The sequence below is a fragment of the Saimiri boliviensis genome, chromosome 11 (genome assembly GCF_048565385.1).
Source record: "Saimiri boliviensis isolate mSaiBol1 chromosome 11, mSaiBol1.pri, whole genome shotgun sequence".
NCBI classification, from domain to species: domain Eukaryota; kingdom Metazoa; phylum Chordata; class Mammalia; order Primates; family Cebidae; genus Saimiri; species Saimiri boliviensis.
The window spans coordinates 52689307-52706116 of NC_133459.1; the positions used below are offsets into that span (position 1 = coordinate 52689307).

The window sequence follows — 16810 nt, forward strand, 5'->3', positions numbered from 1 at the left end:
GGCTGGGGGCAGGCGCAAGATAAGAATATCCTGATTGTGATTGGTTGAATTGGCTGCCATTCCCAAAACGAGCTTTGGCGCCCAGCCCCTTTCGTTCCCAGCAGGCCTTGCGCGCGGCAAGATGGCGGCATCCAGGTGGAGGTCTTGAGGAGTTCGGTATGGCGTTGGTGTCCGGGCCCGCAAGGTTGGCCCTGGCTGGCTCAGGGCAGCTTGGCCTTGGGGGCTTCGGGGCCCCGAGACGCAGGGCGTATGAGTGGGGCGTGCGCTCCACGCGGAAGAAGGAGCCTCCTCCCCTGGATAGGGTGTACGAGATCCCTGGACTGGAGCCGATCACCTATGCGGGGAAGATGCACTTCGTGCCCTGGCTGGCGCGGCCGATCTTTCCGCCCTGGGACCGCGGTTGGAAGCACCCACAGTTCTACCGCTCGCCGCCTCTTCACGAGCATCTGCTGTACAAAGACCAACCCTGCTACATCTTTCACCGTCGTTGTCGCCTTCTCGAGGGTGAGGCCCCAGGACGGGCGGCAGGGGACCATGTACCTCTGCCCAGCGCTGACCCCGCCCTCTGTGGCTTTGGGCAAAACATTGAAACTCTGTGGGTCTTGTTTTCTTCGTCTGCGAAATGGGGCCCTAATGATTCCCATCTTCTGAGAGTTGTTAGAATTGAGTTGTAAGAAGCTGGGCCTCTGTGCAGGAGTATAATAGAGAGTTTGCGTGTCAGCGTGACACCTGGTTTCTAGGCCCAGCCCTGGCTCTCTCTGTTTGACTTTGGGCAAATGGCTGACCATCCTGGGCCTCTATTTCCTGTGAAGTGAATGGTGTTGACTGGACAGTCCACGTTGACCATACCAGGTCTGACATTCTGGAGATTAACCGTACATTTTAAAAGTAGATGGAGAGAGTTTATAGTGGAGACGACAGAATATTTAATCTCCAGGACTGTCACCTCTCAAGCCCATGTCTACTACTCTGTCACTCTCACTAGGGACAGATTAAAATGACTTTGCCAAAATCAGCCTGTCTATCCAAAACAGTACCAGAAATTATCTTCCAGAGTCCATGGTGGGGCTTGTTTATCCCTTTTCCCATTCTTCCATCTTCCTTCCCCATCCAAATCAGGATAGGTATGGGGCAGGTCTTGAAAACAAAATGTTTGAGGGAAGGGGGAACGGTATTTTCCAAGGAGTAATTAGAAACAACAACAACAACAACAACAACTTGGCAGGATTTGGGGACTAAGCCAGAGAATAAATCCTAGGTTTGAAAAAACTTAAGTCAATTGGCCAGCTTCTTAAGCTTCTCAATCCCATTCTTGAAAGCTGATTTTCCAGCTTTTAAACACTTTCATTGTCCTTACAAGGTGCTGGGAAGAATCTCACAAGACTTGGCATCCTTGAGTGACCCTCAAGTGGATGAATACATTAGCAGTATTTCAGATGTTAGGAGATTACATTCGTTTGCCTACGCTGAAAATGTATCGTATATCCTGTGTTTTTGCTACTCACAGAGAGGTTCTGTACGTTGTAATAAAATTCTGCAAGATACAGGGCTAGAGAAGCCAGTAGAGATAATGGGGAGAGGTGATGGTCTTTAGCATAGACAGACTCAGGTTCTCCTCCTGGCCTTGTCACTTAGAAGGTATGTAAGTTAGAGCAAATTCCTTAGTCTCTGAGTTTCATTTTATAAAACCCCATCTACCTGGCGCGTAAAGCTCATGGCACAGGGTAGATGGTGACTTTCAGTAAATGGCAGCTGTAGTTATCACCTGTTTTTCATATGCAAATGAAACAAAGTCTTAATATTTATTACCATAAGAGAAATTGCCTGAGGGTGTCTCCCCCAGAGTATCCTAAGCTCCCTTTCATCCCATACATTGTCTGTCTCTTTCCTTCCTTCGTTTCTCTTTTTCTTTCAACAAGAGTCCCATTCTGTCATGCAGGCTGGAGTGCAGTGGTGCAATCTCACTGCAACCTCTACTTCCCGGGCTTAATCTTTCCTCCCACCTAAGCCTCCCAGATAGCTGGGACTACAGGCACACACCACCACGCCTGGCTAATTTTTTATATTTCTTTCGTAGAGATGGGGTTTCACCACATTGCCCAGGTGAAAATGAGACCATTGCCCTGGTCTCAAAGCAATCTGCCTACTTCAGCCTCTCAAAGTGCCGAGGTTGTAGGTGTGAGCCACCGTGTCTGGCCCAGACACAGTTTTTCAAATGAAGATATAACCTTGAGTCAGAGAAGTATTCCTCCAGCTGAGATGAGTATTCTGTCAACCAAGGCAGCCACCAGCCTTCTGTCGATTTGTGGGCGTGATCATTGAGAAGAATATGGTATTAGCTTTTCATTTGAGAATAGAGGACTGGTGTGTTTACTTGATCCAGAAGTTAAGATATCTAGGACTATGCATGTTCCTCCCTTAGAGAAGCCAGATTTGGGGAAGGTGAATCTAGGGAGGTCTTTGCCTGGCACCACAGCCCATCTCACTGAGAGTAGCTAAGTTTCTTTAAAGACTGTCAGGCTAAATTGAATCTATTTTAGTTTACATATACACCATCTTTTATTTATTTATTTTTTGTTCAGTGATTTTCTGTCACTAATTTATTTATTTATTTTAGAGACAGGGTCTCACTCTGTCACCCAGGCTGGAGTGCAGTGGTGTGATCATAGTTCACTGCAGCCTTGACCTACTGAGGTCAAGCCATCCTCCCACCTCCTGAGATGCTGGGATTATAGGCATGAGCCACTGGGCCTGGCTATGTATATACCATCTTTCATGCAAAGTATTTTGGGCAGTTTATTTATAACACAACCTGATTAAATTAAAAAACAGATATGTGGAGGGGATCAGTACGAAGGAAAAATAAAACAGTAAGATGAATACGACAAAATTTTTTTCTGTGAGGTTCTACTTTATTTATTTATTTATTTATTTATTGAGAGGGAATCTTGCTCTGTTGCCCAAACTGGGGTACAGTGGTGTGATCTTGGCTCACTGTAGCCTCTGCCTCCCAGGTTCAGATGATTCTCCTGCCTCAGCCTCCCAGGTAACTGGGACGACTACAGGCAAGGGACGACTACAGGCAAGTGCCGCCGCACCCAGCTAATTTTTTTTGTATTTTTAGTAGAGACGGGGTTTCACCGTGTTGGCCAGGCTGGTCTCAAACTCCTGACCTCAAGTGATCTGCCCACTTCAGCCTCCCAAAGTGCTAGGATTACAGGCATGAGCCACCACGCCCAACCTCAGGTTCTGCTTTCTAAAGGGAAGCCCCAAACCTGGCTCTGAGCTTGCTAGCAATCAACAAATGGTACGTAGTTAGGGTCAGCTAATTAGATCATCTGCTTGTTTTTATAATTAAAGTTTTATTGGAACAAAGCCATGTACACTTGTTAATTATTGCCTATTGCTACTTTTGTGCTCTAGTAGCAGAGTTGAATAGTTGTGAGAGAGATTGTGTGGCCCAGAAGCTGAAAATATTTACTATTTGTCCTTTTGAGAAAATGTTTGTTAACCTCTGGTATAGAGACAATTCACCATGCCTATAAGACAACAGGCCAGGTACAGTGGCTCATGCCTGTAATTCCAGCACTTTGGGAGGCCTAGGTGGGTGGATCAGTTGAGGTCAGGAGTTCGAGACCAGCGTGGACAACATGGTGAAACCCTGTTTCTACTAAAAATACAAAAATTGGCACAGTGGGTGCACGCTTGTGATCCCAACTACTTGAGGGGCTGAGGTATGAGAATTACTTGAACCCAGGAGGCGAAGTTTGTAGTGAGCTGAGATTATGCTGCTGCACTCCAGCCTGGGCAACAGAGTGAGACTTCATCTTAAAAAAAAAAAAAACACACACACACACACACACGGAACAGTACTGTATCCAGGAAAAGCCCAGCCTTTCTATACTAAGGCCAGAGAGGTTCAGCTCCTTAAAGTATTCATGAAAATTCAAAAGGTATTCCCAGTTATTTCCAAAAGTTGCTTTCTCCTAAGAAGGCAGCATGGGCCTATGCCTGGGCCCACCCTAATAAACGAAGTACATTTGGTAGACACAGGCTTTTTTTTTTTTTTTTTTTTGAGACGGAGTTTTGCTCTTGTTACCCAGGCTGGAGTGCAATGGCGCGGTCTCGGCTCACCGCAACCTCCGCCTCCTGGGCTCAGGCAATTCTCCTGCCTCAGCCTCCTAAGTAGCTGGGATTACAGGCACGCGCCACCACGCCCAGCTAGTTTTTTGTATTTTTAGTAGAGACGGGGTTTCACCATGTTGACCAGGATGGTCTCGATCTCTCGACCTCGTGATCCACCCGCCTCGGCCTCCCAAAGTGCTGGGATTACAGGCTTGAGCCACCGCGCCCGGTGACACAGGCTTTTTTAATCAGGGCTGGGGTGTGGGTTATTAGAAAGGATCCTAAGTGAAGGGTTGGCATCCATCAATTTAGTCCCATAGCCCAGGGTCTATCCACTGCTTGCAGCATTCAGCCATATGATCTCAGCTGTCTTTAGCCACTGTTTGAATTCCTCTAGTGGCAGGCAGTCACCACTTCAGTCACCTGTTAACCATCCTGAAGTAGATGGTCGTTCCTGAACACATGTTAACCATCCTGAAGTAGATGGTCGTTCCTGAATTTGACTTGAAATCTGGCTTTCTTAGCTTCTGCTCTTCCCTTTCGGTTCTGTCCCCTCAGTTGTCACAGAACAAATCCAGTTTCTCTCTTGAGGCAGCCTTTTTACTAAGATGGTACCTGGTAGGTGTAAGTATCTCCTCCTGAATCATTTTCTTTCTTTCTTTGTGTGTGTGGCTGATTACCTCAAAGGTGTAAAGCAGGCCCTCTGGCTTACCAAGACCAAGTTAATAGAAGGCCTTCCTGAGAAAGTGCTTAGCCTAGTCGATGATCCAAGGAACCACATAGAGAACCAAGATGAGCGCGTTCTGCGTGTGATCTCTCATGCCCGTCTCTGGCATTGCACCGAAGAAATCCCCAAGAGAGAGACCTACTGGTAAGTTTCCCCAAGTAAAGAAGATTTCCAACTAATGGATCTTGGAGTCAACCTGTTGCTTTAAGTCCCCAGATGTCTCTTTTTGTCTTCAAGCCCAGTCATCGTGGACAATCTAATACAGCTGTGTAAATCTCAGATTCTCAAGCATCCTTCTCTGGCCAGGCGGATCTGTGCCCAAAACTCCATGTCATCTGCTTACTGGAACCGAGGTTGGTTATCTTATACACCAGAAAGCCTTGATCTGATTTTTAGGTTTTTTTTTTTCCCCCCTTTCTACTCAGCCCCATCACCAGCTCCCATTCCCCTGCCCCCAAATACCTATCCTCACTCCTATCTTTCGTGGTCTAATTTTGTAGGCTCAGATATACCCTCAGTATAATTCGCCATAGCCCAACGATTTTTGTTTTTAATCACTTTCTAAGACATTAACTCAACCATTAACAGTCAGCCATATCTATTGAGTGCTTGGGATGTACATGGGAAGTACCTACATGCTGAAGGTAAGGAAATAATAACGCACATGTAGTCTCTGCCCTCATAAAGCTCAAATTCTATTGCAATAGTCTTCTTACCACACTTAGACCTTACTCTTCCAAATCCATTTTCAACATGGCTTGCTAGAGTGATCTTTCCAAAGTACAAGTCTTTTTATGTCCCTGCCCCATTTCAAATCCTTCACTGTCTCCCAGTAGTGTAAACCATTTGTTGAGGGTTACCAGCCCTCATGATTTAGTTGCCACTTAGTCTTTCTAGTCTTATCTCCTGCTCTACTGCCCTGCCCACCCCATCCCTAAATTAGCCACTTGCAGGTTTTTAGCATCAAGCTTTCACACCCATGTGCCTTGCACATGCTGTGCATTCTGTCTGGAATACTCTTTTTTGTTTGTTTTTGAGACAGAGTCTTGCTGTGTTGCCCAGGCTGGAATACAGTGGCATGATCTCAGCTCACTGCAGCCTCTGCCTCCTGGGTTAAAGTGATAGTCATGCCTCAGTCTCCAGAGGAGATGGGATTACAGGCATGTGCCACCACGCCTGGCTAATTTTTGTATTTTTAGTGAAGATGGGGTTTCATCATGTTGGCCAGGCTGGCCTCAAGTGATCCACCCATCTCAGCCTCCCAAAGTGCTGGGATTACAGACGTGAGCCTCCTGCCATGCCCAGCCTGGAATATTCTTTTCTGCTTTCTTCATTTTTTTTTTAAATTTTTTTTTTTTTTTTTTTTTTTTGAGACGGAGTTTCACTCTTGTTACCCAGGCTGGAGTGCAACGGCGCGATCTCGGCTCACCGCAACCTCCGCCTCCTGGGTTCAGGCAATTCTCCTGCCTCAGCCTCCTGAGTAGCTGGGATTACAGGCATGAGCCACCATGCCCAGCTAATTTTTTGTATTTTTAGTAGAGACAGGGTTTCACCATGTTGACCAGGATGGTCTCGATCTCTCGACCTCGTGATCCACCCGCCTCGGCCTCCCAAAGTGCTGGGATTACAGGCTTGAGCCACCACGCCTGGCTTCTGCCTTCTTCATTTAACCATATTCTCCTTATCTGCAAGACTTCACTCAAGCCTCCCTTCTCTGAATCCAGGCTGGGTTAGCTGTTCCTCATCTGTGCTCCTTATGCCCATTCTGCCATCATAGCATAGATGACACTGTACTGTCAGTATCTACTGTTGGTTCTGTCTGCCCCACTAAACTGAACTCCTGATGGCTGGGACTGTGTCTCACTGACTTTGTCCCCAGTGTCCAACAAGTCATGGTACACAGTAGGTGCTGACGGAAGGGATGCGTAAATGCATATTGTCCGTGTTTCAGGCAGGGATATTCAGAGAACAGAGGTGTTGTAACTGGTGGAATCCTGGCGCAGGGAAACCAGCTGTGGAATGATTTGGGATTTTAGAACATCTGCTTGGTCAGGTCTCCAGCTTGCCCATTTGTGTATAGACTTCCTGGCAAAGAGTCAGCTTTGCAGAGGTAATGACACCACTAAGGAAATGAGTGAACCTCATTAATAGAGGAGTACTTGGCCCATCATCAAGTATTACCTCTAATTAAACTACCCCATTTGGAGCCGTCACTGGAGGAGGGATATGGAGGGAATTGAATCAGAAACCACACAAGAGTGGTCTGTGGGGAGAATTGAAAACCCAAGGTTAGGAGAGGTGCATGCACAGTTATTTTTCTTGCAGATTATATGTGAGGAAACAGGAAATACTTTAGAAAACTATTCTTGAGGTGTGAGTGTGATGTATTTTAACAAACAGGTCAGAGTTTATCCATCCACAGACGTAATATCCCTTCCTCACCTACCCAATAAGAGAGGCCACATGCTAATTAATGACAGTGCTGTTGACCAAACCAATTTTTAGACATATAAGAAAAACGGCCTTGATCCATTATCACACTGTGGGTATTTCTGAAAATTCAAGCACTTCTGAGAAAGATTTGGCCTCTGTGGATACTCCCAGGAGGCCATTCTCAAGGTGTTTTTCAAAGCGTATTTTGTCTGGTGGCAGCATGTGATCTCCTGTGGGGACCTCTGTGAAGCAGGTCTACGCACGTTCACCATGGCTGGCTTGCTGATGAGTCAGATGTGTGTTTGCTTTCCTCATGCCACCTACATCTGCATGTAGCATATATGCTAATCTGACGTCAGTGAGGCTGTTTAACTGGCCAGGGTTTTCTCACTCTTCAGTTGTTAAGGACAATCTGGCCTCTTTCCTAAGTTTGAGAATCTCCTCTGCCTCTAGCCTCGGTGTGCCTCTTTCTCTCCATTGCTCCTTCCCTGCTGTATCCTACTTTAGTCACCTGGATTTGTCTTCCTAAATTCTGCCATGGAGTTGCCTGCACCTGTGCCTTTGGACATTATTCCTCCTTAACTAGTGTGCTTTCCCCCCTGTCTTTACCCGGCAAGCTCTTACCCAGTGGTTTTCAATTAGGGAGAAACATTTGGCAGTGTCTGGAGACATCTTTGATTATGCTGTGGACGGGTGTGGGAAGAAGGGATGGGGAGGGAGTTCAACTGGCGTCTAGTAAGTAGAAGCCAGGGTGCTGCTAAACATCCCACAGTACACAGGACACCCCCTCACCAAAAAATTATCTGTCCCCATGTAAATAGTGCTGCAGTTGAGAATCTCTGCTCTTACCCATTCTTCCAGATGTCTTCTTAAGGCATTGCTTCTTTCAGGGAGTTTCCCATTCCCAGAGAAGTTCAATTTGCCCCACCTGTACAACTTTTCAATATGCTTCATCCTTTTCATTGTAGCACTCACTACCTGGTGAGCTCCTTGAGAGCAGAGAGTATCTCACACACATCTCTGGGTCCCCAGCTTAGCAGGTGCACAGGTATGGTGCAGGCTTCACTCCCCAGAGACCATTGGCCCTTAGGGTTTACTGGGAAGGGAACACAGGAAGAAGAGTGCATTGGTTCATCCCTTCTTAGGGATCCCAGGATTAACATCTTAACTCAGAGCTTTGTGTTCTGTGATTAGGCTGATGATCTAGAAAAGCTATAAATGACTTGAGGCACATGGGAGGGTGGAGGCTTTAGGCTTTACAGAGTTAAGAAAGTCTTTATTTATTTATTTTTAGTTTTTTGAGACAGTTTCACTCTGTTACCCAGGCTGGAGTGCAATAGCGTAATCTTGGCAACTGCAACCTCTGCCTCCCAGGTTCAAGCAATTAACATGCCTCAGCCTTTCTAGTAGCTGGGATTACAGGTGTGCGCCACCACTCCTGGCTAATTTTTAATATTTTTTAGTAGAAATGGGATTTCGTCATGTTTCTCAGGCTGATCTAGAACTCCTGGCTTCAAATGATCTACTTGCCTTGGCCTCCCAAAATGCTGGGATTATAGGTATGAGCTACTCTGCCCGGTTGAGAAAGTCTTTATACCAGGTTAGAGTAACCATTTTTCTCCCTTTTAGAGTCTCTTCTCCTTCAGGCCCGTGGTTTTATTGACACCCAGCTGAACACTAAGGATCCTCTGCCCACCATTGCCTCCAGAGAGGAGGTTGAAGCTACTAAGAATCATGTTCTAGAGACTTTCTATCCCATATCACCCACAATCGACCTTTATGAATGCAATGTTTATGATGGAAAAGATCACACAGGTAAAGATCAATGTCTTGGACTCTTAAGCAGTGTCGGGGAGAAGGACATGGTGTTTCTGGAGGGAAAGGATATACTAAGAACTTGCTGGGTACTAGGCACCTCACGTGTGTTACCCATCTCCTAGGATCTGTGGCGGCCCCATGAGGCAAGTACTATTGTCTTCATTTTACAGGCAAACTGCAGCTTAGGGAGGTGAAGTGATTTGCTTAAAGGCGGACTTTATGTTTTACCTCCGTGAAGTGACTCTGTTACTCTGTTACATCAGAGTGGCTTGAGGGGCTTTTTTTTCCTTCAGCAAACTGTATCATTGACCACGTGCAGGGCTTTTGACCCAGGCTTTTTCTTTATTCATAGGTCTCATGAAAGGCACCCATTTTCTGTTTACCCTTTAACTCTGGCCAACCCTCTTAAAGGACTGAGGAAGCCCCATGGACATTGAGTGGGGTCATTAATCCTAACTCTGTCAAGGAAAGCACGCAGGAGAGCCTCTAGGGCAGGCGTCCCCAAACTTTTTACACAGGGGGCCAGTTCACTGTCCCTCAGACCGTTTGAGGGCTGCCACATACTGTGCTCCTCTCACTGACCAGCAGTGAAAGAGGTGCCCCTTCCTGAAGTGTGGCAGGGGGGTGGGGGGCGGATTAATGGCCTCAGGGGGCCTCATGCGGCCCGTGGGCCGTAGTTTGGGGATGCCTGCTCTAGGGTTTTCAGAAACCTTCTCTAGGGTTTTCAGAGCCTACATTAATTTCCCAGCCTCTTTCTTTTTTCTTTTTTTTCTGAGTTACAGTCTCAGTCTGTCACCTAGGCTGGAGTGCAGTGGTACGATTGTGGGTCACTGCAGCCTCCCAGGCTCAAGCAGTCCTCCCACCTCAGCCTCACAGGCATGTGCCACCATACCTGATTAATTTTTGTATTCTTTTTAGAGACAGGTTCTCATTATGTTTCCTAGGCTGGTCTCAAACTCCTGGGCCCAAGATCCGCTTGCCTGAGCCTCCCAGAGTGCTGGGATTATGGGCGTGAGCCACCGTGCCCAGCCTTCCCAACCTCTTTCTTCCTTCTTTTTCACCTGTATTCACTGATCCAGATCACTTATTCTAGAAGTTCCCAGCCTACCAAGAGTTACTCGTAGCCATGCGGGGGAAGAGAATCATGACTTGACAAGGTCATGGCTGAGAAGAACAGGTGCTAAACTTTGATCTCAGCACCAGTGTTGTGTGGGTCAGTTGTGAGTGATGAGGCGAGTCGTTTGTCACTAATATTAAAGTAGTAAATTTTGCAAATGACTTGCTTTCTTTTTAATAATTACCACAGATTTCAAGTTCTCGTTCTCCTAACATCACTGTCATCTTTATGACAGAATGAGAGAGAAAGGTGTGGAGTTAGAACTAGCTTGCAGGAAGCACCTATAACAGGTTGGTAGGCATTTTCTGTGAAGAGCCAAATAGTAAATATTTTAGGTTTTGCAGGCCACATATGGTCTCTGTCACAGCTACCCAATAGACAGACGTAAATGAATGAGTGTGTTTGTACTCCAATAAAAACGTTATTTACAAAAACAGGCAGCAGGCCAGATTTGGCCAGCAAGCTGAAGTTTGCCAGCCCCTGAGCTATAGTGATAGTATCTCCTTTTGTTGAGCCTCTGTGTAGCACCTGTCCCTGGGCTAAGGCAGGGTGGCTTTCCTGAGGCTTTGTGGCAGGCTGATGAATCCTTTTTACCACTCCACATGATTGTGTCTCTTGCAGGATTCCAGGAAGGTTATCCTTACCCCTGTCCCCATACCCTGTACTTATTGGACAAAGCCAATTCACGACGACGCCGCTTTCAACCAGATCAGCTGCGGGCCAAGATGATCCTGTTTGCTTTTGGCAGTGCCCTGGCTCGGGCCCGGCTCCTCTATGGGGTACGTATGTGGAGAAGACCACTGAGCTGCTTTATGTGGTGTTGGGTCTTCTCCCTTAAGGTTATTGCTCAAGAGGAAGAAGCAGGGGGATGTAGGGAACTGATTCCTAAACCGAGGAGTTTTAGGGAGGCGCACTTCAGCCCCTCCCTAAAGGAGGAGATGAACCCGCATCACTAGGGGCTGACTGCCTGTGCTTCACCTGAGTAGCTCACTTGATCACAGTCAAGTCCCCACCTTCCAAGCTATGCCACAGAATTACAGGGAGGCCATGCAGCTTATCTGGCATGGAGCTAGGACTGCAGCTACGTCTGCCCCACTCTGAAGTCTTCAGTTATTTGTGCTGCAGCATGCTGCCTTTGTTCTTGCAGTGGCAGAAGTACAGCACAGGCGGGAGGAGGTGGAGCAATAGAGATGACCAAGCCCTGCCCGCCAACTCAGGATGGGTGCTGGGGACCCACGATACTCCTTGGCAGTAGCCCCTGATCGGTAGCCCCTGAGAGGAGGTCTCAGGGACCTAGAAGGTATAGAATACAGACTAACTTGTCACAGAGAGCTGTCCCAAGATGGGAAAAGCCTGGCCCTAAGGACAAAGGCCTCCAGGGAGCGGAGGGCTGTATGGGAGCCCTCAAGCAGGCCAAGGACACCAGATCCTTGGTTTGGGGTAGGGGAGTTCATGAGAGCCACTGCTGGACCCCCAGGTCTTGGTTAGAGCCTGAGTCTCTTCTAGAGTAGGAATAAGGAAAAGTGCTGTTTCCCACCTTATTTGGCCTAGAGGGGTTGGAGAGCCATGGTTAGCCAAATGGATAGGGAGTGGAATGGGCCTGGCCCAGATCTAGCACCTGCTTCATACCACACATTTACTTAGGGTTTTTATTTAAAAAAAAAAACACAGTGGTTTGTTCATAAAATAGAGTCTTGGATTAGCAGCAGGAGCATCATCTGGGGACTTGTTGGAAGTGCACACTCTCAGACCCACCCTAGACCTACTGAATCAGAAACCATGGAGTTGGGGCCCAGTGATCAGCATTTTAACAAGTCCCCCAGTGACGCTGCTCCAAGCTTGAGTTAAAAAAAAACACTGAACTGGCCAGGGGCGGTGGCTTACACCTGTAATACCAGCACTTTGGGAGGCCAAGGTGGGAGGATCACTTGAGGTCAGGAGTTCAAAACCAGCCTGGCCAATGTGGTGAAACCCCATTTCTACTAAAAATACAAAAATTAGATGAGTGTGGTGGCGAACACCTGTAATCACAGCTACTCATGAGGTTGAGGCATGAATATCGCTTTAACCTGGGAGTTGGAGGCTACAGTGAGCTAAGATTGCACCACTGTACTCCAGCCTGGGTGACAGAGTGAGACTCTGCCTCAGAAAAAAAAAAAAAGGAAAAGAAAACCACTGAACTGAAATTTCAGGACCACTGCATTACTTAATAATTGTAGTTTTTTAACCCCATGTGGCAGATGCTATTAGCTTCACTCTATAGATGGTAAAACTGAGGTCAGGGAGGCTAAGGAACTTGCCCAAGGTCACACAGCTAAGAAATTAGTAGGTGTCACCTCCTTATGTGACCTTCTTGTGTCTTTCCAGTCCTAGGACAGTTGTCTTTATTCCCATTCTCTGACTGTATACTTCCTAAAGGCTCCAAAAGGTTAGGTAGCTCGCCCAACATCCCACAGCTAATGAGTGGGGAAACAGAGATTGGAACAGTGATCTCTCCAGTTTTGAAGGATGTGCTACTCTCAACTCAGACAGGGGTAAGAGGAAGAGAGTCACAACCCTGGTCCCAGGCCTGCAGACTCATTGTAGCTTCTGTGCCAGCTATTGCCAGCAGAGCCTGGGTAGCAACGATGGCACTAATTGCCACCCAGTTGGGTAGGAGAGAAGGCCTCCTTCAGCCCCTCCAGGTACAAATTATTCCTAGGGATGTGAAGTTGAGCAATTATGGGAAGAGCCTCCATGTAAAAGGTAAAATTGCTGAGAAATTTATGTACTACCTGCAGTTTTATTGATCTGTAGAGGGAGATAAGAGTCAATACAGAATTCTCGGCTAACACTTACAGGTACTTTTCTTTTTATTTATTTTTCATGCAGTGAAGAACAGTTATTTCTAAGGCGAACAGCCCCAGTGTGGCCCACACTGAGGTCTGACATTAGGTATTCCTAATGCCAGATTCAGCCCCAGTGGGGTGAACACAGGCAGCATTTTTGAATCAAGGATGGCCTGCTTCATGGGGCCTGCCTGTTGGATCTTTGTTCAGTGAGTAGCAGTCACCAAACTGGATTGCTGCAAAGTCTCAGTAGCTCACCATATGATTTATTCCCAAACTGGGCCACCCCTGAGAATGATGAAGCGCCACTATTAGATACACTGGGACACCAGGATTAAACCAGAACAAAAACAACAGGGCTTTCAGTGACTTAATAGCATCGAGTCTGATCCTGACTCATACCCCATGGGTTACCTAGAACAAATTATACCACCTCTCCGAACCTCAGTTTCCTTATCTGTTAGTGGGAATATACCTCTAGATTTATGCGTAGAGCTGACTTGATGTAAAATTGGCAAGCTGCCTGGCACCTGAGGGGCCTTCAGTGAATGTTTTAGGTGTTACTACTATTCCTAAGTGGCAGTAACTAGAAGAGATCAGTAGCAGGAGTTGACTGCTGAAATCCTGACACTGACTCTGCTGTGGTGGATAATCCTGAAACGTGGCCCATGCTGAGTTGCAGTGTAAGCATGAAACCCAGCTAATGTGACTGCCAGACCCTTAGAAGCAAGGAGGGGGTGGGGGAAGTGTGTGATCTGGCATGAGCCAGTTTGGGTTCTATACCACCCATCTTTGTGACTTCAGGCAAGTCACTTTACCTCACTGAGTCTCAGTTTCCTCATCTGTCAAGTGGAGTGAGAACTGAATGATATTACATCTATCCATTGACTCTCTGGATTCATATTTGATAGCTGATGTCACTGTGGTTCTCATCAAGTAATGCCAAGAGTTTGAGGGATTTCTGTTATTAGCCTCCCAGCTGGCCTGCCTGAACTCTGGCTTGCCTGGAAATCGCCTTTCAGTGGCAGGAACTATTACTTTGATGTGCTCAAGTTGAACAGTGGGCACCCTGGGGCCACAAGGCACAGCCAGCCTGGCTGAAGGAAGGCCCGGCCCTGGACGGTGCCCTGAACTCCTCATTCTATTTTAATTGCCCCGAAGAGAAGCCGTTCAGTGGACGTAGGTGGACACTGTAAAGGGCAGAGCTAGAAGCTGCCTGGGCCGTGCTGTTCCTTACACTCCACAGCTTCTGATTTGTTTTCTTTGTCCCCTTTTCCTCTCAGAATGATGCCAAGGTCTTGGAGCAGCCTGTGGTGGTGCAGAGTGTGGGCACGGACGGACGCGTCTTCCATTTCCTGGTGTTTCAACTGAATACCACAGACCTGGCCTCTAATGAGGGTGTCAAGAATTTGGCGTGGGTGGACTCAGACCAGCTCCTCTATCAGCATTTTTGGTGTCTCCCAGTGATCAAGAAGAGAGTGGTCGTGGTAAGTTGAGCCGTCTCCCGCCTGGTGATAGGAAGAGGGCCATGCTTCCACCTACCTGGTATGCTCCTCAGGTGGGATTGCAGGGGTGCTCTGGGAGTAGAGCCCTGGCCCTGGGGACTTCCCACCCGGGATCTCCATCTTCAGGGCTCCTTTAGCCCCGCCGCTACTAAGGCCTTGCCCAGCGTTCCACTCCAGCTCCTCCTTCCCTTTGCACCCTCCCACCAATCCAGTTCCTCGCAGCTCCCAGGGTGCTCTGCGGCTTCATGAGCTCTGGCCTTTGTACATGCTACTCCTTTCATCTAGGAGGCTTCTCGCCTGCTCCCCTTCCCGTTACTCTTTGTCTGACTATCCTCCCCTTGTCCTCCAGGTTTACCATAAGTGTTTCCTGTTCTGGGAAACTCACCAGCCCTGTCCCCATCCAAACCCTCACTTAAGTGCCTCAGGTGGGCTGCCCTGGCCTCTGGATTGCCCCAGCTTAGAACAGTCACGCTGCTCTGAGTAGAATCTCTTCACGTGTTTTTTTTCGTCCACCAAACAGAACTCCAAGCTCCTAGTCCTCGAGGGCAGGGCCTGGAGGGCTACATTCATTTCATCCCACAGATACATGGCACCATCGCTGCTGCACCCCACTGCTTAGCTGGCAGGGTCCAGGCCTGTTCTCTGTGTAGTGGGCAGTAGCAGCTTCTAAATAAATTCCTGACTGAGTGTCCGCCAGTGAGATGCACCCTGGAGAGACACACAGCAGGGTCAGAGACTGGAAAGCAGAGTAGGGGTCCCTGCTCTGGGACCAGCTAGGTCCCACACAGGCCTCAGTACAGGCTTGCCAAATGGAGGCACTGAGCCTTTGAACATTCTCAGCAGGTCACTTCTTGAACTAGTTCTCTGGCAGCTCCCAGTGCTCTCTCCACCTGAAATGCCTGCCGGGTCTGTGCCCTTTCCCATGGTCCTGGAAACCCTCAGTTCGCCTGCATAGTCACACCAGCCACCTCCATGTTCTCTGCTTTTAGTCAGATTTTCCCTCCTGACTCTGTGTCTTCAGGTGCTCTTTCCCCAGCCTCTCCCTTTTAGGATACTGACTCAGGGCCCGGCCCGTTATGTTTTGGAGACAGCTCCTCCTCACCTCTGCAGCCTCACCTCCTGCCGCTCCACCCCCGCCAGCATGCACCCTGGGCTCTGGCCTGATCTTGCTCTTCCTGCCTTCATTTCGACTTCCTCTGTTGCATATGCAGGGCTCTCTGTCGTCTCTTTCCTTTTCCTTTCCTTTCTGGCCCATTCTGCTCGCTCTTCCACGTATAAATATTGGCGAGTTAGTCATTTCTCCCTGCTTTCTTGTTTTTCCTACTTCTGCAGTGGGTTCTGTCTCCTTTTATTTTCACTCTTTGAACATCTGACTGTAAGCTCCTTGAGGACAGGAACCGGAGTCAAGTCACTGCTGTGTCTCCGTCTCCAGCACGGGACACAGGCCCAGTAGAGAGCAGGTGCCCAGTAAATGTGTGTGGAATGGGTGAGGGATGATTGTCTCTGGGATTAGAGAGGGCAACAGCCCATTTGCTCCTGGTGGTTGAAGTGAGAGGGCCTCAGCAGCAGAGCAGCATCAGCAGCTGTTTTGGCTGAAGGGGGCTGGGAATGCCTCCTGTCCTCCCAGCCTGCAGCCCCTTGACACCCCTTCTTAGTCTGATAGAGAGACGATGTCAGAAAAAGAAACAGTTACTGTCCAGACACTGAAGATCTACTTCAAGCCAATCTTTGTTTTAATTGCTGCCATTAAATCTAATAGCAGGATCCTAATGGGCTCTCTTCTTTCCAGGAACCTGTTGGGCCGGTTGGTTTCAAGCCAGAGACTTTCAGAAAGTTTTTAGCTTTATATTTGCACGGTGCGGTGTGAGCCGAGGACCCCTCTGAATCATGAAAACTCCCTTGCGTCTTTCCCACGGAAGAGGGCCTGGGCCCCGTGGAGCCTCAGTGCTCATTTGGCCTGCTGCTCTTGCTGACAATAAAGAGCCCTTGCATTGCACTGAAGCCTGTGTTTGGTGTGAGGGTGCCATCCGGAAGGGCCCCTGCACAAGTCCAAGCCCTGGAGCCTGACCTGCCCCAGCTGAAGCCCAGCTCTGCCCTCGACCCATGTTGTGACCTTAGAGAAGTATCTTCATCTGTCTGTTTGCATTTCTTCATCTGAAACCTGGGGCTAATGTGACTGACTTTGTGTTAAGAGTAGGTTCTGTGTGTGTAGTGTCTGCCACATGGCAGATACTCTGATGGTCACTAGGTTCTTGCG

The 16810-nt window shown here is 48.0% G+C and overlaps 1 protein-coding gene across 2 annotated transcripts; it reads left to right on the forward strand.

Annotated features, from left to right (window-relative positions):
* Nucleotides 1-79: 79 nt before the first annotated feature.
* Nucleotides 80-16549, forward strand: MRPL37 (mitochondrial ribosomal protein L37). 2 transcript variants are annotated; one of them, XM_003921525.3, is made up of 7 exons: nucleotides 81-504; nucleotides 4813-4996; nucleotides 5090-5205; nucleotides 8915-9100; nucleotides 10842-10999; nucleotides 14332-14535; nucleotides 16343-16549. In XM_003921525.3, exons 1-7 carry the CDS (start codon nucleotides 159-161, stop codon nucleotides 16418-16420), a joined length of 1272 nt encoding a protein of 423 aa, XP_003921574.1. In that variant the 5' UTR covers nucleotides 81-158; the 3' UTR covers nucleotides 16421-16549. The 2 variants fall into 2 exon arrangements, with proteins under 2 accessions (XP_039330538.1, XP_003921574.1); XM_039474604.2 differs by lacking the exon at nucleotides 8915-9100 and having other exon boundaries at nucleotides 80-504.
* Nucleotides 16550-16810: the final 261 nt, after the last annotated feature.